The following is a 23,329-nucleotide window of genomic DNA, read 5'->3' on the forward strand; positions in this document are numbered from 1 at the left end:
CCAACTATAACTTGTCAGATGCAGCCTGATACTGCATGGTAAGTATAAGCACATATTAACTTAAGTTTATAGCAGAGAAAGTAGACGTAGTTGAGTTCCTCAAATTTAAAACAGATGTAATGCTTCAAAACTAGCTAACGTTTGAAAAACAAGCACCAATTTAATCAGGTATATTTCAGATAACTTATGATATAAAGGAAAAAAAATTATCCCTGTGGACAAACCATGTCTTGCTCAGACCTTTACATTTACAAGCATTATCACCAAGGAACACACCTATATATAAGTAAAATACTGTCAGGTTAATGTCTTCAAACAGAACTCTCAGGAGAGACGTATTTCTGTTCAAAACACTGTTGAAGGAACTAAATATGAGAGCCAGAGGTTTGGAGGCACAGATGACTTAAAAGACTTCACAAGCACTGCACGCACTAATGAGGGTTAGGCTGTGTTATAATATACTACTCAAAACAAGACAGCATTTCTTGGCATACCACATTGCAATTTGTGTGCATGATTGAAAACAGATTTTTTTTTTAACATATATATATGTCTTTCAGACTTTTTCTGAAAAAGACAATGGAAATACAAATTCAGTTCACTGAAAAACTATTAAAACATCAGAGATAAACATGCCAGTTCTTTGGCACCAAAATGTAGATTTTCCGTTATTAAGTCTATTGACTCAATGCATTCAAGACCTACTCTAATGATAAGCACACATCAGATATATATGTAAGCCCTGGTATTACTAGAGCACATCAGCAGAGAATGGATGTAAAAGAGATGGAAATCCTGGGTGTTCAGATTTTATACCATGTATTTCACTATATGGCACATAGAACCTTTATGCTTAGAGGCTCTCGGGCATCTTTTAGGGTATTACATTATTATTACTTAACTCCGGCATGCAGAGTTTTCCTAACGTGTAACCACTGAACCACTCCAATCATCTGGCAGTTATTTGACTTCCAAACCCAAGAAAAACTAGATCATCACCACTTGAAATTTGATGTTGTTCTATTTCCACTAAGTCATCAGTTATCTCCAGTTTCCCATACTTTGTCTTACCTACCAATACTGCCAGAGAGATGCAATGTGCTGCAAACTTATGCTGTCATTTTACCAAGCTATAACCTTTTTATGTGGATGGTTGTAGCAGCTATATTCTCTGGTGTCCCAATAGATGAGAGTTTTTTTCAAACAGAATTCCAATAATTCAGGAATGTCTAATTTCTCTCGTTTTACAGTTAAGTTCTTCAAAGTTCAAGCAATGGTAGCTCTAGCACTTTTCTTCTAGTTTTCCAGTCTTAACAACAGACTGATGGGCTTCATAATGAGCTGAAAGAGCCCACTTAATCCTGTAACTTTTTTTTTTTTTTTCCATTTTTATAAATATCCATTTCTTATTATTGAGTTGGGCACTTTAAAAACTTACCTGGACAGGAGAGATGGGAAGAAATCAGAATGATATTGTACTTTATTTTTACACGATATATAATGAAAAACTGATCGAGTTTCATTTGTAAAAATAAAAGGAGAATAAGACAGCAGCAGCTGTTTTTCATTTTTAGAAATATCAGGAATGTCAGATTTTTTTTCTGATTTTGCAATGCAATTCTGAGTCACACTACAAAGCAAATACACAGAAAGAGCTTTTCCAGTTAATAATGCACAAGGAACTGTTAGTCTTTAACATAAGTAATCACATTTGTTTATGTAACATTAAAGACATCTTAACATTTAAAGTTCTCTAAGCAAGCAACCAGAAGAATGTTTAAATTAATGTAAATTCTACCTTATGTTCTCTCTCCCTGCACTTTTCTCCTAGATAGGAGGGCACTATCATAGAGTGCCAACTATATTGTGCTTCTCAAAACAAGATCAAGAGGTAATAAACTATGACCATTTTTCCCTCCAGGGTACACTGATCTTTATTTCTCACATACATACACACACAAAAGCCTTCCTACTGGAAGTTAATGCTCTTAAAACCAGCTATGGGAACCTTGGTTGAAATTGCTCAATGAGTATCAATTCTCAGAGGATTTACAGACAGATGACAAGACAGAGGAAACATTTTGCTTTGTCATTTGGTTGAGCACATCCATCTCCCTACCCCTTCATGTGGATCAACTTTACAAATGGATTACTTTCCCTATGTATACATAAAATATAACGATTCTGTCTTTAGTATCCAAAAGAATTAAGAATAACTGAAAACACTGACTCCTATTATCTGTCCTAAATGTGTAGCTTCTCTAGTCTCATTGAACATTTTCTGTTCACCATTACCATTCTCAATGGGGCCTGTAGTACATTATTGCTATCCAAGTTTTGTGACAGTTGGAACTTCCACTCAAAACACTTCAGAGAGCTTTTCTTTTCCAGTAATTCCTTTGAGCTGTTAAACTACAGTGCTTCACAGAAAAGTACCACTCTCATGCATGTACATCCCACACCATTATCCCTGTAAAGATGGTAAATTGCATTAAGTATCTTGAAGACCTGGTGGAAGGAGGGTATCTGTATTATCTGTGATGATGACACATGTCAGGAATTCTAGTGTCCCTCCATTATTGTTTTTGGTGCAAGGGTTAATATGGAAGCATTCATAAGTTACACTCTTTCCCCGTGGCTTAGTATTGGAGGTGTCAATCGTCACTGTAGACAGTCTGATTTACCTTCATTACTTATTGGATCAAGCTGTTCTATCCTTGGGCTATGAGAGACATCCTGAAAAGTAGCCCCATGCTCCCTGTATGTCATGTCAATGTTAATCTGATGTTCCTCCACACATATAACCTTCCCTATGCTTTTAAATATTCCTTTATGTCCTTCAGAATTTTCAGTCCTGAGAGCCCAGTGCAAATTTGATTATGCTGCAGGTCATCCTTCATTTCCAGCTTTTCCTGGCCCCAAATGTACTACAAATACCTACGTGTCTCATTTTTATACCATATACACATCCAGGCATTGATATTCTGCCTCATAGGCATTGTATGAGAGTCTGGAAAATATTCTGGAGAAGGAGATTGTGGACATCAGTAACCTGGCCTTTCTTTATTTAAAAAAACCCAACAAAACAACAAAACCAAACCAAAAAGTTGCCAAATCAACCACAATACCTTGAGAACCTCTTGTTATGCCACTTTTCTTGCATTTTCTTCAAGGACAGCATAGAAACAAGACTACTTCTAATATTTTCCTCTATTATTCCCATGACAGCTCGTATCCAGTGAGATACTGATCACGCATCACTCAAATACTCATTTAAAATAGAAATGAAAGTTGTGAGTTGCTTGTCTTTTGTGAGTGGTGTGACATAAAGCTTTCTGGGACTGAAGGAGTACCACCATGTGCATGTGCAGCACCATGCATCACAACATCACCACCACAGGTATATCTGACTCTAAAAGTACTGCTCTTCCCACCCAGCTTTTCAACCATTATACCCTCACAAGCATATTCATTGTATTTGAATTACCTGGGGATCCAAGCCAAATATCACTCACAAAAATGTGAATCAACTTCCTCTGAGCTTTACTAACAATAATATGCTTGCCCACATTCTGGTCTGGCACATCAAATAAGTGAAAGAGTGTATTCAAATCAAAGGCAATCATACCACTTCTGAGTCTGATACTTGTCTAGCCCTTGTACTTTAGCAAACTGAAACAGTTCAGCCAGGCAACAAAATTGAAGAAATACAGCCTCACAGGAATGCAAATGAGTGGTAGAAAGATTCTTGGACTAGCAATTTAAAATTTGAAAGGAGACAGTCCTTTTATGTCAGAGATAAACAGTATCTCTGTGAAGTACTGCCAAAGTTACTAGCAGTTTATTTCGATACCGAACTTAAAAGAAGACTCTTTCCAGAGTTAACAAAATCAAAGCTGCAGTTAAACTGAGCTCATTGCAATTGCTACTCTGATGTTGAAGATGATGCTAACCTTGGTCTAGTCTACCTCCTTGCTCTCAAACAGTGGCACTAAAGTGGAGAATGTATGTCAGCCTAGTTTGAATACGAAGGGGCAACTGAAGAGATCTACAAATTGTTCCAGAGACAGTAAGGAAAGAAGACTGTGGTGGAGGGAAGGAGTGGATAACCAAAAGTGGGAGTGACATGGACAGAACCCACTACAACCCTGTACTCTCCCACTGGAAGCTTGGGGAGGGACTGATACTGGCTGGGCTAGCAGATAGACAGACATTAAACTTTAGCTGCAGCCATAGTAATGGATTCTAGGTTCTAAAATATAGCCTGATGTATATAAAAGGCATGCTAAACAGCTTGGAAATTTGGAATCAAATTTGGAAGATAAGGAACTTTCAGGAAAAGAAAACAATCAGTCACACAGAGAAAGTATTTACACCTGAATGTGATATTCAGTGAACGCAATGTGATATCAATGAATGCAAAATTCTTCACTTCATCAGTAGTCTTAGGAAGACCACAGACACTCCTGTTTAACACTAACATCTGGTGTTTGACATGGAAAATTCTCAGGAAACAGTGGCTTCATACATTTAGTGTAACTTTCATTCAAATGGAGTCAAAATACTCAGGACAAAACAAATTCAGCTCTGTAATACTGATACCCAGCACCAAGACAGTTATTTTAGTCTGTGATGCAGGAAATTGTAGTATTAAATTAATGCAACTCATTTCCAAAAAGTATAACATAGTGACAGATGCACCTCTTACAGAGAGAAAAGTCTATCTAGCATCTAATATGCAAATGAGTATCTATTGTTTCATACTGAAATAAGAAGGGAAGGTAACATTTTAACATGTGGCAAAATAAATTGAATATATTATTTTCAGCATAAACACGTTGTTGGAGAATAGAAACATCCATGCACCTAGTAAGGCAATCCATTCCTTCTGGAGCAAAAGGAAGTAAGATAACAATGTTACCAATAATTAATACTTATAGAGAAGGGGGACGGGAGTGAGATGGAGATTGTTCATGAAATCCAGGTAGGCAATTAAATCATCAGAGTGTAACAACCAGAATTCATATAAAAAGGAGAATGAAGTTTTTCTTGGATTCCTCAAAAACACCAGCCATTTGCCCCTACACAGGCAAAATCAAACCACAAAATTGCGAAGTATTAATGATAAGCATATTATACAAAGTTTATGGACTATCACATCAGTATCACAAAGAAAATTGATTCATACAGTAGTCCTATCCTTATCGTTTATGTATTGCAAACAAAATATTTCCATAAGCAATGTTAAAAATCCATGTACATAATAATCTACTATTAAAGGCACTAATAACAGAAACAGAAGTTTTACATCAGTAATAACATCTATCCTAATTAGTATGTTTGTGTTGTGAGTCGAATTCTTCAGGAGGGCTGGGGGGAGGAGAAGGGAGGAGGTTGTGGAAAAATCCTCCAAACCCCAAACGAAAGACAGCAACTATTTTGTGTCTGATCCAAAGCCTTTGAAGCTAACAGCAAGTCTTCAATTAAAATGCAAAAGACCCCTTTTAGGGGCCCTTTTTATGATTTAGTGCATTTCCTCAGATTAAATCTACAGTGCATACAGAGGGGTTTTTTTAGGTGTTTTCCACTAGGAAAAACATTTTCAAAATAAAGGAATGCAAAGATCACAAGCATAGATTTAGGATTGTCAGATGAAAGAGAAACCTTTATATTTCTCAAAATTAGGAAATACAGATATGACTGTTCCTCTGTAGATGCAGATGTGCTTTCTCAAAAATTCTACTTGATTCAGAAATTACATCTTTCTTTTCCTACCACACAGTTTGAAAGTACTAGGAGTACTAAGTTTAAAATTTCCCCAATAAATAAGTGTATTCAGTAGAACAATGTCTTGTGTATTCCTTCAGCAAGACACTGCCTTGTATCCATCTAGTGAGTTACTCTGGGAAAACTGCTGCTCCAATTAATTACTCACTGTTAATTAAAGCCTGAAAGCTAGCAGCCTTTCATAATTTGCCTTTCACATATTGTTGGAGTGAAAAACATTTTCAATATAAATCTAAAAAGAAGAGTAAAACCAAAACTAGTATTGTGACTTCTCCACCCTTGCTCCTTTCTTGCATACTGATGAGAGGCTGAGAATTCATAGATGACTCTAAGGCCATCACCTGCATAATTTAAAAAGGACATGAATCTGAGAAATGCTATTTTGATAATGTGATTGAAACACGCTTTTGAAAGAAATAAAGGCAATACATATTTAGCCCAGTAACTTCGTCCTTCCTGTCTGTCCTGGGCAGAAACACCTTTCTACCTTTTTCTCATGTCCTTTTTGCACAACGACTTCCTTAGTCCCACAGCAGAGATCCAGTGAATTCAAGAAGTCCGGGAAACAGGGTCTTCTCACATGTGCATCAGACAAAGCCTTGTTTGATAAATCACCCTTTCATATTACTGTTAGTATTTTGGTTGGTTCCCCTATCCCAAGTTCATTTAAGTCATATAGGTAAAGTCCCATAGACACTAAATTCACTCACCCCAGAACTTCTAACTATAATGTATCAGTCTTTGGGCATCTGTTAAAAATATCTGAACCAGAAGCAACATAGCACTAACATAAACCCTCCAAAATCATGTTAAGCCGAGTTGCCCTCATCAGGCAGCTTAGATTTTAAATGATGAAACTCATACTGTGTATCCAGTTGCTCAGTCAAATCCTGACATGTCCCCCTATGGCTGTGCATGAGCCGCCTGAGATCCTATTTCTAAAGTCTTTGAATTCCTTTTAAATTCCAAACAAGACAAAGTTGGTTCCTGTACACGAAGCAATCAAAAATAAGCTTGCCAGACCTTAAACTGGGGGGGGAGGGAGTGAAATGCTTCTAAGGGCTACTAATGACTTACATTTCTGGCCTACAAAAAATTTCTCAACACACTTAGAAACTGTGGCAAGCTTTTCAGAGGGATGTGGCATGGCCCCAAAAAACTCTGAGGATCATAATATACTCAAAATTTGCTGTGCAGAATCCTCTTTGCAGACAAGCATCTGTATGATTCAAACGCAACAGGATTGAGCAATGGATGGAAATACAACACTCAACAGGAAAAGGTAGCACTGTTCTCAAGGACCAGACTAAAGATCAGTGTAAAAGAAGGGAGTACTATGCTCCTAAGGTTATGTGAGAATTGCATCTGAAAGCAAAAAATATAGGTAGTATTTATCATCTGTGAATGCTTGTTGGTATTTCTGCAAGTCAGAACCATGTGCTCAATTCAATCTCTGATAATAATGTCTATTGGTACTCTATTCTTCACTCAAAGTAAAATACAATAGTTAATTTCTGTTTCAACCCTGCTCCCCCAAATCAGACAGTCACTGAATTTTGAAACACATAGACTTTATTTGTTAGAAAAAATTAGAAGTATTTTGACTTAAGGCAAGATGACATATCGCTGCTTGTAGCAGAGTTCCATTATGCTGGAATTCTGTTGTTCTCAAGGGTTTAAAACACATGCACTTTTTTCTCATGTGCTATACACCAAAGACTTACTGGAAAAAAGCTAAATGAGATGCTACAATACGTTAGTCAATATCTGTTAGCAAAGGCAACAAAACTCACTGTGCTTATGAAGGTGTTTGCAGGTGGACCAACATCCCCTTTTCCAGAGGAAACAGACCAGATTATACACAAAATTTTCTAATACTGGGAAAACATCAATACATATTAACTTACCTATCCTGCCTATCTTCACCTATCTGAATTACCTTAAAGCTATGTTAGCAACAAGTTGAAGATAACAGTTAAGACTTTGTCAGTTCTCAGTTCAGTTTTCTGCTTGTAATGAATAGCATTATACTAGGATTAGGTTCCAATTTATAACTTCAGTTCAGTGGAGCACAACACTGATGAACCAAGCCTCCCGTAACAGTTAGGAATATATGCTGTGTGCAACAGTTCAAAATGCCATCACAGCTGAAAATATGAGTTTAAAATATGAGCTCTATGACATGTTTTTCTACTTTTACTAATGTCTGTCAAATATATTTGTGGCAGACAATGCACAGCTTGGTATAGAAAGTACACAAGGACTTGAAGAAAACCTAGAAAATACAGCTTCTGTTTTTCAACAGCTGTAAATACAATCAACAATATAAAGCCTGGTCAAAGTTGCATGGTAACATTTACTACAAGTTTTACAATACAGTTTATCACCTGTTGGTAACAATGGTGGCAGGTGCAGCAATATTCATATGGATTAAAAATATTTCAGCAGATGTGCACGAAGAACTGTTCACCTGCTACTTCTTGTAATGCTTTTATGAAAAGTCTTGCATCACGGGGCTGGTGACTCTTGCCAACTCCCCCTGCAACTACATAAATCTGATGTGCTTATTATCAATACAGAGATATTTACAGCTAAATCATAGGAACTCACAGTAAATTGCCACTTAGCACAACTTTATTGTACTTAACTGAAATATATGCAAACTCTTTTTAAATAGAAAAGTATGCTTCACTTATTCTGAAAAATGTTGGGGAAACAATAATGAAACATAAAATCTCAGTGAGAAGAAGCAATTAAACAAGTATCTTGACTACATGACCACTATGCAAAACTAATATTCAGCATTCCACAGTGAATTAAAAGCAGATTGCCTTTTGTCAATGAAAACAAACCTATTCTGAAAACGAAAACAGCCACAGGATGTTTTCCTTCAAATATTTTGAAACTCAAGTTAATGAAAAGGTAAACAGTGTGGTCTGTATTTCATGAGACTACAGAATATTGCTAGGGATAGAAAATCAAATATATTTTTTATTGTATGTTTAATAACTAACTGTGGGAAAATAAGAAATAAAATACTGGAAAATTAACTCCTGCTTAACCACAGAACCGATGCCTTCTTTAGTTGGGGAAATGCTATGGCCAACCAAAAGCAACCAATGAAGTTATGATGGCACAGCCACCACTTGTCAGCATACTGTTATAATTAATTGTACATATTCTTCTTCTGCAGTAAGGAGGTTAAAACCTTCTATGGGTTTAAAAAAACATCAGCATTCATCCATCAGCTTGATTTGAAATGTAAATTCCATCCACTACAAAGTGTGAGATTAACAGAATTCCATTCCTCTGAAAAATGGGACCAGCAGCAAAAAGTAATAGAAACAACAAAGATCAAAACGCCCAAAAATTCCATGAAGATGCTCACATTATACATTTTCAAGAACTAAAGCTAAATTAAAGCGTATTTTAAGACTTTAAGTAAATATGAGATTACATTCACAGTCGTTACTGTGAATATATAAAAAACAATGTGGTGAAATAAACCAGGAAGATCAATTATACTCCTTCAGCATTCTTATCAATAAAATTGCCCTCTTAGTAAATAGAATTCCAACTGTGAACCTATAAATTCCTGTAAAAAAATAACATCAATTATTTAATTTTGGTGCTCCTACACTTCATAGAATCAGCATGGTGCATTTGAAATCTTGGCAGAAGAGTCTACTATGGTTAAGTGACTAAACGTCACTGTTTCAATTTATAATCACTCTTCAAAAATTAAATCCCTCTCCACATGTGCTCGCACATTCAAAATCTTCGTGTCTGCACCATTTCTAACATTACAGTAACCAGTTTCCGACTACCTCATCTTCACACTGGAAAATCCTGGTCAAATAAATTTAGAAGAAGAATGCTTTTTAGCTTCATGTCAGTTTATCTGTGACCTTTTCCTTACTCTCTTCTATCATTAAGAGAAGGAAAAACAGTTAAGATGCTTCTACCCAAACACTGATCCAGAAATACCAAATTCCTATGATATTTTCCTATTAACTTGATTTTGCTGACATGAAATATTGAAAAACTTGCTGCACACTATGCTAATAACTGAACTACATCACACATGACTGCAATATGCAACAGCAGAGTTATATTACAAATTAATGATGCCATTACACAAGTAAATGATCCAATTCTACATTAAAACTTACCCCATGTACTATAAACATTTCAGGTTTCAGCCTTCCTCAGTGGGCCACCCATAAGAATTTAGGATAAAGCAAAAAAAACCATAAAACTTCATGTATTGACATTTTTAAATTCAGAATTGCTTTCTGCCATCACTAATGCAGCATATCATTTGGAATGGTACTGCTCTCCACCTCAGCTGCTTATTGCAACAAGCGTCTCTCCACTTCTATGTCTTCACTTAATCTCTTACAGATATCACTAGTTAGACAGTTAATATTTGATACTGCACCATCAGCAGGCTTCAAGAGAAACATTACACTGAAACAAATGAGCCACAGGGGTGTTAGAATTCCACCTTTATTTCAAGCTAACGTTTGTCGTGCTTTGTTTACATGTGGAAAAGTCTCTCGACATTTAAAAGTATTGGGAGTCTTTTTCCAACTGTTGTTGAAACCTTACTTAGATTATTTACACTAATTGAATCATGTGTATATACTATATAAACAAAACAAATCTCTTTATAAATACTAAGAAATCACTGCTATGCTTCCTGGTATTCTGCTCCAGTTACTAGGGACTAGCCCACCAGACCAATGATGACAAGTCACTTGTACTAGACAGATACTCATTTTTCTGTAGGTATGTCCGAGTCGATAAACTTCCTCAGAAAAGGAAGATCTATAATGAAGACACAACACAACAAACAGAACACACTGTGCGAAATCCATGTACTTGCACTCACATACGCATCTTTTCTCACTCAGAGAAGCAGGGGAAGGACAACAAGATCCAGCAAGTCTTACCTTTCTGCAGACAGTTTCAAAATTAACTTCTGTCCTAAGAGCAAGTCTGGTAACTTCATCTGGTTTTATGTCCTGTAATGAAAGATAAGTTTATTCTTCTTATGATCAGACTTCATGAAATCTTTCTAAGGTTCACCTTCCTCATAAACATTCTAACCATTCTTTTCTTTTTAAAGGAAGAAAACCAGTTTGTTATATGGAGACTTTTGGATGTATGTAAACACTACATTTATACTGACCTTTCCAAAACACTACCTTATACCTAATCTAACTGTATATACTACTGCTGAAGGCAAAAGGGATTTTTTAGCAGCAAAGTATGCAGTAGGGTGGTTTTATTTGCAGAAATATTTCAATTACCCATATTGTTTTACTACAAATAAACTTTGCAAGGCTTTAAATTCCCGACTTATCTTAGACTCTGAAGTTATATCAGAACTTATCAACACATGTGAACATGTAAGTTTAAGACAATGAAAATGAAGCAGAGATGAAAAAAAAACATGTCTTTTCTAAAGAAACTGACTACACATGCAGTTTTTATTCCTGGACTTAAGCATTTCCACTGGCAGCTGAAATAGAGGAATGAAAATCCTGGACAAGTGGATTTTGTTAAAAGCTCAGTATTTTACGAAAGATGCCCCCATGACAGATTTCTCGCTATTTTAAGACACATGCTTGATGCAGGTTGTATTACAAAATGTTCTATTAACCTCATAAACTGAATTAACTGAATATTATTTTCCTCCGAGGGCAGTGCAACAAAAAATCATGTTACATACCAGTTGTTTCCCAGATGGCTATTTTAAAAGCAGTTTAACTACTCTTATGCAGGACATAAATAATTTCCACATATTTTGAAAAGTTAAAGCTCTGTACAAAGTAATTTAGTTATGTTCAACAACTATATTGCATTTGTTAATTTATTTCTTCTCCTGCTTAACCATCCTTGATACCTATTCCAACACTTTCATTTTAACATCACTGCTAAGTTCCATATTCTATCCCTCTTCTGTCCTAACTCTGGAGCAGTCTGTAAACTTCCTTAGACATAATTTCAGGAAATACCAAGTAGTTTACATTCTTATAAAAGGTCATACCTTGCATCTCAAAACCTTTTGTTTTTCTTCTTTTTATAGATAAGATACCTTACAGAGACTTGCAATTTATCTAGACCTTTAAGGTGTTGCATGAATTGCATATGTCTTGAAACTGTAAAAAACTATCTAGTAATGGGGAAAAAAGTAACAGAACACAGTTAAATTAACAACAACAACAAAAATCTCTTTTTGTGAATGTCAGAAGAACTTCTAGAACTTTCTAGAACTCTGCAAAATCATCTCCCAAAGGTGCTAGTGGAAGCCCAACCACACTTAAGAGGACAGAATCCACACTGGAAAAACACTGGTGGATGTAGGAAACAATCTTCTACTGGCAGATGAACAGTTGGATGACCTAACAGAGATGGAAAAGCCCTATGATTCAGTTTTCCATGACTTTTCAAAGTGTTTCACAGATGGTGAAAGTAGGACACGTTGGTTAAGTGACATGCTTACTGTCACATAGCAGGTTGGGGGTTACAAATGAAGCTCTGAAACCCAGTATTATTCATCAAATCAAGCTGCTGGTTTATTAAAAAAAAACAACAAAAAAAAAAGATAATTCTTATGATCTTCATCCCAAATAAAACTGCCTATTTCCTGTCTCCTTAGGATTTAAATGCAGGAACAGGGTTCAGGGCAGAGGCAGATGAACTTCAGCAATCCCTCCATGAGAATGTCAGAAGTTTAATTTTGATATGACAATATTGCAGAATTCCCAAGACATTGCAGAATCATGAATAATACTGGAGAATGAATTACACTTTGGAATGTGAAGTCATGAAAGCCACATTGAAATGCCTCAGATACAGAATGAGGCCAAGAACCTTCTGTTAAGGCTTAAATCCCCAAATTTATAAAATGATCTCCTTCACTTCTCTTAGATTTAAGGCAAACAAAGCATTTTTGACTTAACTATTCCAGAGCACCCTGGTTTTGTAAAAGTAGCCACGTGAGTCAAGTTACTGTAATAAATACATGTTTATTCTGTCTCTTAATGGTCAGCAGCAGATAATAAAAAAGGGAGATAGTGGTATTTTTCCCAGCAGAGTTTTCTCAACTTTGAGATGCACATACCTCAATAACTCCTGACTCACCAAGAAAACCTTAGTATTGAATATCTATTATGAAACTCTCTTTCACCATTTATGCTAAGGGATGTTATAAATCCCTGCCCCCTTCCAGCATCTCTGAGACTAGGGATTCCTCCTGCCTGATGCTGCAGCCCAGCCCAGTGTGTCCGGAGACCTGGAGGTGTCTGTCCCAGGTCCACAGATGTAGCAGTTGCTTTCTTATTGACAAGGTTCAACCAGTAGTTAAGGTATGCAGCACACAGCACTCTCAGGACTCACACAAGCATCAGTACAGCCCGCCAAGACCTCTTCTTTTCCGATCAGGACTGAAGCTCACTATTGACAGCAATGCCACCTCCCACCCCCTCAAAATGCACAAACACATGAGCACTCAAGGATCCCTCAGTATCAGCACAGCATGTCCTTCTGTCCATCTAATACCCCTCTGCCTGTGTCCATAGCTCTTGGACACCATGGATATTAGGAAGAAATTCTTTACTGTGAGGGTGGTGAGGCACTGGCACTGGTTGCCCAAAGCAGCTGTGGATACCACATCCCCTGGGAATATTCAAGGCCAGGCTGGGTGGGGCCCATCCCCCTTGTGGGCATTCTACTTGCTCGCTGGCAGCAAGTCACTAGCAGGCAGATGCACACACTCCCACTCATGTTACAGGCACCAGCAAGGGCCCTCTACCCACCTGACACCCCTTCCCAGACCACAGAACTGTAAAAACACAGAATGGTTAGAAGGGGTCTTAAAGATTCTCTAGTTCCTACCCCCACCATGGGCAGGGGTATCTCCTGCTAGAACAGGTTGCTCAGGGCCCTACCCCTACACTCCTAGCCTGACTCCTGTTGCTTGCCCCATAACCTCAGTAGCTGGCCTAACCTAGTCCTTATAGCACTTGCACACAAGGGACAAAGGGGTGAGATTACACACAGGTAAGGAAAAATAAAAAGATAACAGACTGTCTCAATCAGTTGCAGTGCTTAGTCAGGTAAATTTATGGACTAGAACTGGCTAAGATTGGCCCCTCAAATGCTCGCTTCCAATTATGCTCCCCAAGTGTTGCTTAGTAAGTTTTGTGTAGTTCACAGGTCCTCCCACATCCCCAAATCCTCATGTTCCTATTGTTCCCCCTTATCAGTTACAAAGCCAAGGTTGGCCTTCTGCAAAGCAGTATCAGTAGTTTTTTAATGGCCCATTATTAGCAACTGGAGATCAATTGTCTTTGTCCCTGTCTCTGTTTATCCCTTGTCCACTGGCTCTTCTTTTACTTTCTGTGTTTTTCTTCATCCCTTCCCCCTCTCCTTTCTATCCCTTTAGCACTGAGAAGATCCACTTCTCGAGGCCCCTAATGAACACTCTCAGTGCCTTCCAAATACTCTCACAGATTATAGCTGCTTTCTGAAATTATATTAATGCTTGGTGTCATAACCTGTGGCAGTAGGTTTCCAAAACAGATGTTATGTTCCAAGTGAGCAAGGCATACAAAAGTTAAGAGGGAACAAGATAAAGATGCTACTGTATGAAGTATACAAACCACAATAAATCTAGATTAGGGAAATACAGACATAAGCCCTCTACCAACGAAGGTACACACTCTTTCTCCTTGAAAATCATCCCTGACAACTGTTTTAAATAACCCCCAAATGCCTAAAAATACCCGAACCCAAAACCTTAAAAGCAAGGTGTTGACATACTGACTGCCTCCTAAGGGATGATACAAAACTGTTGGGATCAACAGACCCTTCTGCCCTGCAGACCGACCATGTTTTCTCTTGTGGGAGAGAGACAATTATGAGAGGTAAAACACTGCCAGCACTACTGGCATTAGTACTATAGTTGGCAAATGCTGGCATGCTGATGGATAATGGGCAGTAAGCAACCACAGAAGAAATAATTTTCTTTTACTTACAGACTGCACCCCTGTCTCAGCTTCTGTTATGAAACCCTTTAGGAGACAGGGACATGAGCAAGGAAAGATTCTGCAGGCTGACGTACCCGACACAAAGCATGATGGTGCAGTGCAGCTGTCTGTCCTGATGCCTCAGCTGAGCCCACAAATGGCCACTGGAATGCCAAGATGACACTGGAAGGAGGTGGCAAAGGAGTGGCAGCAGTAGGACCAGTCTGGCTCAATTTTTCAACAGTGTGGGGACTGATGCTCCTCCAGCCATTCACTGCCCAGGCAGCTGCTCCAGTGGGCAGTTGAGAGATGTCAGAACTGACCTGTCAGCCAGTTGGATCCTGTCAGGGCTGCAAGGCAGACGACCAGGCCTTGGTCTGAGATTAAGCTGAATAAACAGGATGTGAAAAGCTACTAGACATAAGAAAACTGCTGGATGTGACAGATAATGCAAGAAGCTGCAGAGTGGTTGTACAGATCATCAGGGCAGAGTTACACAAAAAACAGACGAGTTCCATGGAAAGGTGGAATACAGGGCAGACTTCAGAGGCGGACATCTTGCAAGGTACTAAGGTAACTACTAGTAATAGCGCATGAAGCCAGTGTTGGATATGAAGTCACATTGAAATGCCAGATTTTGGAAAAAGTAAATATGGGTGGGCAAAGACTGGCCTGGGCTGGGAAGAGTGAGCACTGGGGCACAGGAAGGGGTAGCTATGGGGCAGGCACTCGCCTCTGAACAGGGTACTGAAGGCAGTGAGCTCACCCCCAGTACTTACAGAAACTTAAAATAGCAACGTTGGGAGATTTCTTTTTTAATAAACCCTAAGTGTCTGACACAGAAAGACAAGACTACATTGAAGAGAAGTATGTCAAACGTAAATAGCATGTAAAAATAGGATTTCATGCTTATATTGATTGTGGCTGCTCAGATGACACTTTATCAAAGTGATACTGGGTAAGATAGAGGTTCAAACCTAAAAGGCATGGAAATGTAGTTTACTGAATAGCCTCTGGAAGACAGCAAAGACAAAAAATCTCACTGTCAAATGAGGCTTCAACACATCTCAGAAATGTAAGATTTTTCATACTAAATGTATTCCCAGCTATGCTGTCTCAGGCAGTTTTAGATGACTCAGAAAAAAAACACAGTTTGCCAGTGGCCTGTGGAAACAATTTAGGAGTCTTCAGACTATTAAAAATGACAATTTCAATTTTGTTTTGACTAGTAATTTTTGTTTATGTATATCAAAAAATTCATTAATTTTCATTATTTTTTCATATTTTCTTAGCTGTGCAAGTTTTAAGCCTTTCCATATGAAAAAATAACTTTCATCTTAAAATAGTGAAACTTCATCAAAAAATAAGTAATAGAATCAGGGAATATGGAAATAGAACACCCTTACCAAAAGTCATATTTCTGCTGAAATCTCAGCTATAGTTTGCTATCCATTAATATACTTGCAGCTTTTAAAACATAACCATAATTTTTACTCTTAAGCCTGTGTTTGAGACTACTTTCTCATGAAGCTTCTTATATTTTTTACAGCATTCAGTCTGATTTTTCCACTTTCTGCCATTTTTCTAGGTTGCTTAGTGAGGAGAAAGGTGCAAGAGAAAAAACTTCCAGAACACTTTTTCCTACAATTTAATCCCTGCATGTCTTCTTGTCATAACCAATTTGTTCCCTTAAATTTTTAGAAATTCAGTATTTTAGTCATTCAGAACAAAAGCAGTCTTAGACTTAGGGGTAAGTATTCCCATTGTGAAAGTACACAAAAATGGGATACCTTCAAATCAGCCATGGCTCACCTGAAAGCTTATCCAGCTTCCAAAAAGAAACGGAATCCATTATAAGAGCACAATTCATTTCAGTTATGAACGCATATTTTCAAGAAATGCAGTGCTCTAATTTATTATCAAACTCATTATGAAGAAAAAGAGTATTTTCTTCCCCAGTTTGTAAATACAAATCCTTTGTCAGTAGCTCAGACGTAGATACACACACAAGGATTTCCAGGGATGTAAGTCACATTAGTTGACCGCCATAGCAAAGTGAATGGCACTCTGCCTATAAAAAAAAATAAAATAAATAAACCCCCCAAACCTCTGTCTCCCCAAGCCCCATTTTACTCGATGTGCAACCAAGATGAACGGTATTGCCAAGAGAGCAATCTGGATAAAATTAATAAACAGAATAACACAAAATTTAAGTGGTAAGTAAAATATGACATTGTCTAGTTAAGTGTGGCTTAAGCTTATTAGCAAGTTTATTAAACAAATCAGAGTTACGCTGACATACCTGCTTTATTACAAAATCCCTATGTAATTTTACCACTGACAAAGCTAAGCACTTTCAAGTAGCTGCCTGCCCTCCTGCCAGTCTCTATGAACTATTAGTAAAACACCTCTCAAACTGTCTTCTGAGTAATTAGATGTCTTGAACTTCATTTACCACAGATTAAAAATTTAAAGATATTTAAGGTCTCGAAGTATTTTCTGTATTTGCTCTCATTTTTTAACTACATTTTTTAAAATAGGAATAAAATGGGAGGCAGTATCTCTCTTGGTAATATCGCACAGAAGAGAAGTCTAATTCTAGACAAAGAGCCTGTAGCCTTAGTCCTGGAAATTTCATCTTCCATTTGGCTTTAGTTTTTTCCTCAATGGAATCCAGGCAATCCAGGTCACTCTCATCTTTATCCATCACCTGTAAATTACATAAAAACCTTCCAGAGAGGCCTACTGATTTGTCCCAAATTTCTGTAACTGCACCCTGATGATAGGTAAACGCAGAACACTGTACTTGCTACTTGTTTGCAACTGCACCTTCTGCAGTAAAGCACTTCTCAGCTGAAGACTCACTTTTGTTTTAATGATTTCCTGCTTTGCTGACTGTGACAAATAATTCCCAGCAACAATTTATCCTCCCTGGCTGAACAACATGAGAACACCCAAATGATGCAATTGCTCCATTTATTTTACTTGGTGGTAAGAAATAGATTGGATAATCATTAAGATGTTGCATTCGTTGCATTTCTAAAGCAATTCTAAAAAGACCTGCCATTGCCTCCTTTTGCAGCAGACACATTTGCGGAAGTGAAAGCATTACAGACCTACCAAGAGTTTCAAATTTCTGCTGAGAAGGACTGAGGTTTTCAACTCACAGGTGAGAATCCAGCAGGGGTCAGTAACCTCATGAGAGGTAGATTGATTTGACAGGAAGTAGAGGATGGTGCTGCTAGGGCCACCCCTGTCATAGGTCTGAAACTGACTGATGTCCAGAAAATTATGAAGACTGCCAAGTCATCATAATTGTTAAGAATATTATTACCATCCATGAATCAAGTAAATATTTATGCATCTCCATGCTAAAAACTTTCTTGTTAATTTGTTTTTTGCTTTTTTTTTTTTTAACAGTCATTGGGAAAAAACCTGCACTCACCCACTCACCCCTCCTGAAAGTGTCAGCTCACTTGCTGGCCCATGCAGCTGAAATGGGGATTCGTTCTTGGAGTTCGGGGGTGAACCACTCTTGGGGCTCAGGGCAGAGGATGTGTTGGGAAACTTCAGCACTCAGCTCCCCTTGGTTATCACAATCCACTTATACTACACAGGGAAAGGTCTTGCTATGCCTACTAAGACACAGTTCATGGTGGATTTAAATAAAAGGCCATTAAACCTATTTATTTTCAATACTCAAAAAATTCAGAAACATCTACAAGGTCCTCAGGAAAAGAAATAAAAGACGAGGTATGCCTGATCTACTCACACTAAGGTTAATGATCTCTCTGCCTCACTCAGTTTGACTTACCATTCTTCCTGGCAAGACAACATTTAGGATTTTCAATGTTTGTGCATATTTATGCCAGAGCCTACACCTTTCAGATAGAAAAAATAAAGGAGTCTATTTTTGGGAGCTATTTTCATGATTTCTTTGGCGACTCACAGGCATAAGTTCTTGCTTTTTAAATTAAAGATAGGCACAAAATCTAAGTGGTGCTAACATGTAAATCTATTTAAAAAAACATAAGACTCTACTGTGTAGTAAGAGACCACTGTAGAGTGAATGTGTTTGGGAAGACCTTTTTATTAAACATAATGTAATAAAGTGACAAAGTAAAGGCTGTCTGTTGAGGCGTATGTGCACTCAAAATTAATATAAACAAGACAAATCAGCATATTACTAATGTACTTTTTATTCTAAGAAAATTACACATCACATTACAATGGGGGTAGGAATGTCTTTAGAACTAGCAATGCTCCCCACATGTTGTGGAAGTTTCTCACTATCAAACAGATATATATGTACTAATAGATTTCAAATAGAAATGTAATAATGCTTGAATAAATGCTATTTCAGAAGTTTGCACATATTCAGAAACAACATCTTCTTTTAATAAATAACTTCAAGAAGTTAAGCCTTTGCGAAGCTGACAGTCAATGCAGCAGGTCTAATAAATGTCTGAAAATGTATGTATGTAAAGATATAGCTTTCCGTGGAAGTCAAATTTTACTGTACACACCTGTGTCATAAAAGACAGACAACTAAAGAAAAGCAAAAGCACAATAAAATAAAAAAAATTCCATTGATGTTTTGTTTGTTTGTTGCACTGGTATAGCCAACAAAGCTTTTCCCAGAAACCTGACTGGATCACTTGGTTCAGTATCATCATATACTAAAAACAGAGGTTTTATCCAGAAGAAATGAAGACATTTTCTCTCTAATTGAAGGCAAGTGAATTATCATTTAAATACATTCCCCTGTATCACCTGGGCTTAAGATTATTATGGTGTTCTACAGTAGTTATAGAGTTTTTTATTTACAAATTATCTAGGGTCTGTATTACAAAGAGGAAGAAAAGCATAAAAAGAAATGGTTTTACAGTTCCTAATTTTCCTGAAGTATGCACCAAAGACATTTAATGTATTTTTAATAACTTTGCATGTTTTGTCAACTGCCTTATATTTCCAAGTTTTATTGAATTTTATGTTGTTTTAACTGGTCTTTGATTTTAATATAAAATACATGTCAAAATAAAAGAAATAATCTTCCTTGAAATCATTAATTTTCAACCTTGTTGAATTAATAACAACTTGGAAAGTAACACTACAAAACAGATTAAGAAAACAACGGTAAAATTTAATTCGTATTTTAAAATAACAAAACCAAAGATGTCACTAGAGGAAATTACCAGAATTCAACTTCCCAAAAAAACCAGAAGCTTAAGAACCACCTCACTTTAGATGAACACAGGACAATTGAGTTTGATGGGAATTAACTATTCCTAACCCGTCAAAAAAAAAAAAAAAAAGAATACTCCAAAATTACAGTTAGTCATCAGGAATGTAAGAATGTACTTCAAGGGGAACTTGTCTAGTAATTGTTCTTTTTGTAAGCTACACTGGTGTCAGGTTTTTGCTGGCACCAATTTTAAACATTACTAAATGTCTACAGTATTGCTGTCTCAGTTTAGATCCAAGTGAAATTCAGCGTCAACCTGTGAGTTTTCATCTAATAAGATTCACAATACAAAATTTTATAGTTTTCTGGGTTTATTGTTCTCTGGAAAATTAAAGTTATTAAAATATTCATCTAACAAAACTGCACCATATTCCTATAAACACAGTTTTGCAAAAATGGTTACCTTCCTCTAGCTAAATATCCTCATTCTTCTATGCTGCATAACCTCGTCTAAAAGCAGAACAAGCAGCTGAGGGAAGGACTACTTATTCATGCTTTAGTAACAAAACGAAAAAAACAACTCCCCAAAAGTACACTTAACATGGCTAATTGTTTGAGCTCTTGTAAAATACCCAAACTTTATTTGGCAAGTATAGACTGCTCTTTTCTGCCACGTTTATAAACTAATTTAATATTTCAAGAGGTATGCAAGTCAAATGCCAGCAATTACATCAGTCTACCGAGATGAACACTGTGAACTTGGCATTTTGTTCTGTCAATTAGATTAAATGAATTGTTTCATTTTGGAGGTTCACATCTGATTCAGTAGTCACATTCAGAGAGCAGTCACTGTTTTCAGCACAGCATAGAGAAAACAATCAGCAAGTCTACAATCTTGTGACGATTTCAGAAGTAGAAGGTATTATGAAAATAAACTACAATTACAAGCATACGAAACTAACAAAAGAAGAGAAATAAAGCAAGCTTAGAAGTACAGCAAGCACGGTGCCAAAATTATCATTATTTTCTTCCAAAAGTCCCTTAGTTCTGAATGTCAGTGTTCGTTTGCACTGTAACGCAATCTGCAATTTCGTTGTACTGACAATTTGTTCTACAATGCTTTTCTAATATTAAAACAACAACCATATGCGATTTCAGGGTTAACATATTTCCAAGGAACCCTGTGCTGGCTGGAAGAGCCCCGGGTTTTGAATTACTGTCCGCGGTATTCGGCGCGGCTGCCAGCAGCGGCAGCGGCTGCCAGCAGCGCGGCTTTGGTGCGAACGGCAGGAAAGCGGCGCTACCTGCCAGGAGAGGGCGCGGGGCACTCCTGGAGCGGCGCCCCCGCTCCCCGCCTCGCCCGCCCGGCAGGAGCGAGAGCCAGCACGGCGCCACCGAGGCAGCCAGAGAAAGGACGTGATGGATGCTCGCAGCATTCCCAAACAACAAGATAGTGGCTGACAAATGGGCGCGATCCGCGTAATAGCCCCCACCCGCTACATTCGGGTTTGAAATAAGAGACGGAAACAGAAACAAAGAGTGAGGACAGAAGAACCTGAAGAGATGCAGTGTGAAGTAGAAGAACGTGAATACACAGACCCTATATGCACAACCCCTTTGTCTGCTTCCAGAGAGAATAAAAGAAAGAAAGATTAGACACCATACAGAAAGAAAGAACTTCTTGTTTCCATTCCTCTTCTCAGTATGCACTGTCTCCAGGAAAACTACTCCTCCTCCAGGCTCCATAGAGAAAAAAAATAAGTTAGTTTTTGTCCTTTCCTAGAGATCTTGAAACTTCAGCAAGACAAACCTGTCACCTGATTTGCCCAGGGTGAGGAGTAAATTCTGGACAGAAGAGACCGTAACAAAACACACACAAAAAATTTTTACTTTTAGTATATGCAGATTTTCAAACTGGCTGTTAAAAGCTCCTCAGCAAAATATTGGTACACCAATGGCACAGTAATTACCCAGGACAAATACATGAATTGTGTAAAACTCCAACATCAATAGTTCCCTTTGTATCCTGGGGAATCCTCTTCCAGTTTTGTTACACCTTATATAGATGCTGTGCCGTATCTGATCATTCTTGACACTCTTCTTTATATTTTTACTAGCTTATTTGGTTGTTTTTTACATACACGAAGATGATTTGTGCAGTGTACAGTAAAATAATTGATTTTAATAGGAACAGACTGTCTTCTGTCTGAAGACAAGGAAGAGCAATCTAGCATTTTCACAGATATCTGTGGTAACTCTGATAACCACCTCCTAGTGGTATTGGTAAAAGCCAATTTCAATCCAGTGGAAATGAACTACTGGAAATGTAATTCCCACCACCATCACACATATTACTTAGCATTTATCACCATTGAATTTCTTCAGTCATTTCATTGCCCAGTTGGTCAGTTCTGCAGTGTTTTAGTATTACTATCTTCACTACCCCAAAATTTTGGAATCCTCAAGCTCTGTCATTCATTCTCTTTTTCTGAATCATTTCCAGCACTGATCTGCACAGAACTCCACTTTTAGCTTTCCAACACTATGAAAGCCAAGCATCTATTCTTCTCTTTCACTTACTATGTTTAACTCTATGACTAAAAGAAGAAAATTCCACATAAAATCACTAGAGGCTTTGGAGAAAGCTGGACAACAGCTTTTAAAAAATAATATAAAACAATATACAGACTCAATTAACAATATCTACTATGTATTTACTCCTTCAAAGAACTCCCACTGATTTGCAAGGTATGACTGTCATCTCCTAAAGATACCATTAATCTGCCTCATCCTATTAATCCATGTGTTCACTAAAGCCATACTTTTAATAAAAGTCTCAATACATCTGTTCAGCACTGAAGTCCTATTTACATTAGCATTACATTCCCAAACAGACTTCATCTATTTTTTTAAGCAGGAGGCAGCCATGGGGAAATAAGATTTTACACACAAAAGCATCAGTTGCAATAAGGAGTCACAGCAGCTGCAGTCACCATTCCGAATTAATTAATTTCCAAGTGACTATAAAGATACTCACAGTGATCTCCAATTTCTTCCTCCTCCCACTACAAACCCCTCAATTAGAAGAAATAGGAATAAGACCTTTACCACAATATTAAAGAATAATTTCTATTCATGAAGAACAAAAGATCTAATTTCTGTGGAAAATTTCTTCAGAAGAAAGAGGACAAAAAAGGACAGTTAATTAAGGATATTTAGATAGTTTAATATTGATCCACCATACTAAGTAGATTCACTGTTTACTGCAGATATTTTTGTTAGCTTCTCCAGAATAAACTAAGTACAAAGATCAGCTACC

General features: G+C 37.4%; 1 protein-coding gene and 1 long non-coding RNA gene across 2 annotated transcripts in view; one reads left to right on the top strand and one right to left on the bottom strand.

Moving 5' to 3' along the window:
* Window positions 1-23,329, bottom strand: part of SRFBP1 (serum response factor binding protein 1) — a 69,582-nt gene that overhangs the window by 14,590 nt on the left and 31,663 nt on the right. The window contains exon 4 of the mRNA XM_039566611.1: window positions 10,743-10,814. Coding sequence (XP_039422545.1) covers window positions 10,743-10,814 — 72 coding nt within the window. The remainder of the gene's footprint in view (window positions 1-10,742; window positions 10,815-23,329) is intronic.
* On the top strand, window positions 14,972-19,088 carry LOC109144858. Its single transcript, XR_002045848.3, has 3 exons — window positions 14,972-15,398; window positions 17,908-17,994; window positions 18,246-19,088. It is a non-coding gene; the product is annotated as an uncharacterized LOC109144858 (long non-coding RNA).

The sequence above is a fragment of the Corvus cornix genome, chromosome Z, assembly GCF_000738735.6.
Source record: "Corvus cornix cornix isolate S_Up_H32 chromosome Z, ASM73873v5, whole genome shotgun sequence".
NCBI classification, from domain to species: domain Eukaryota; kingdom Metazoa; phylum Chordata; class Aves; order Passeriformes; family Corvidae; genus Corvus; species Corvus cornix.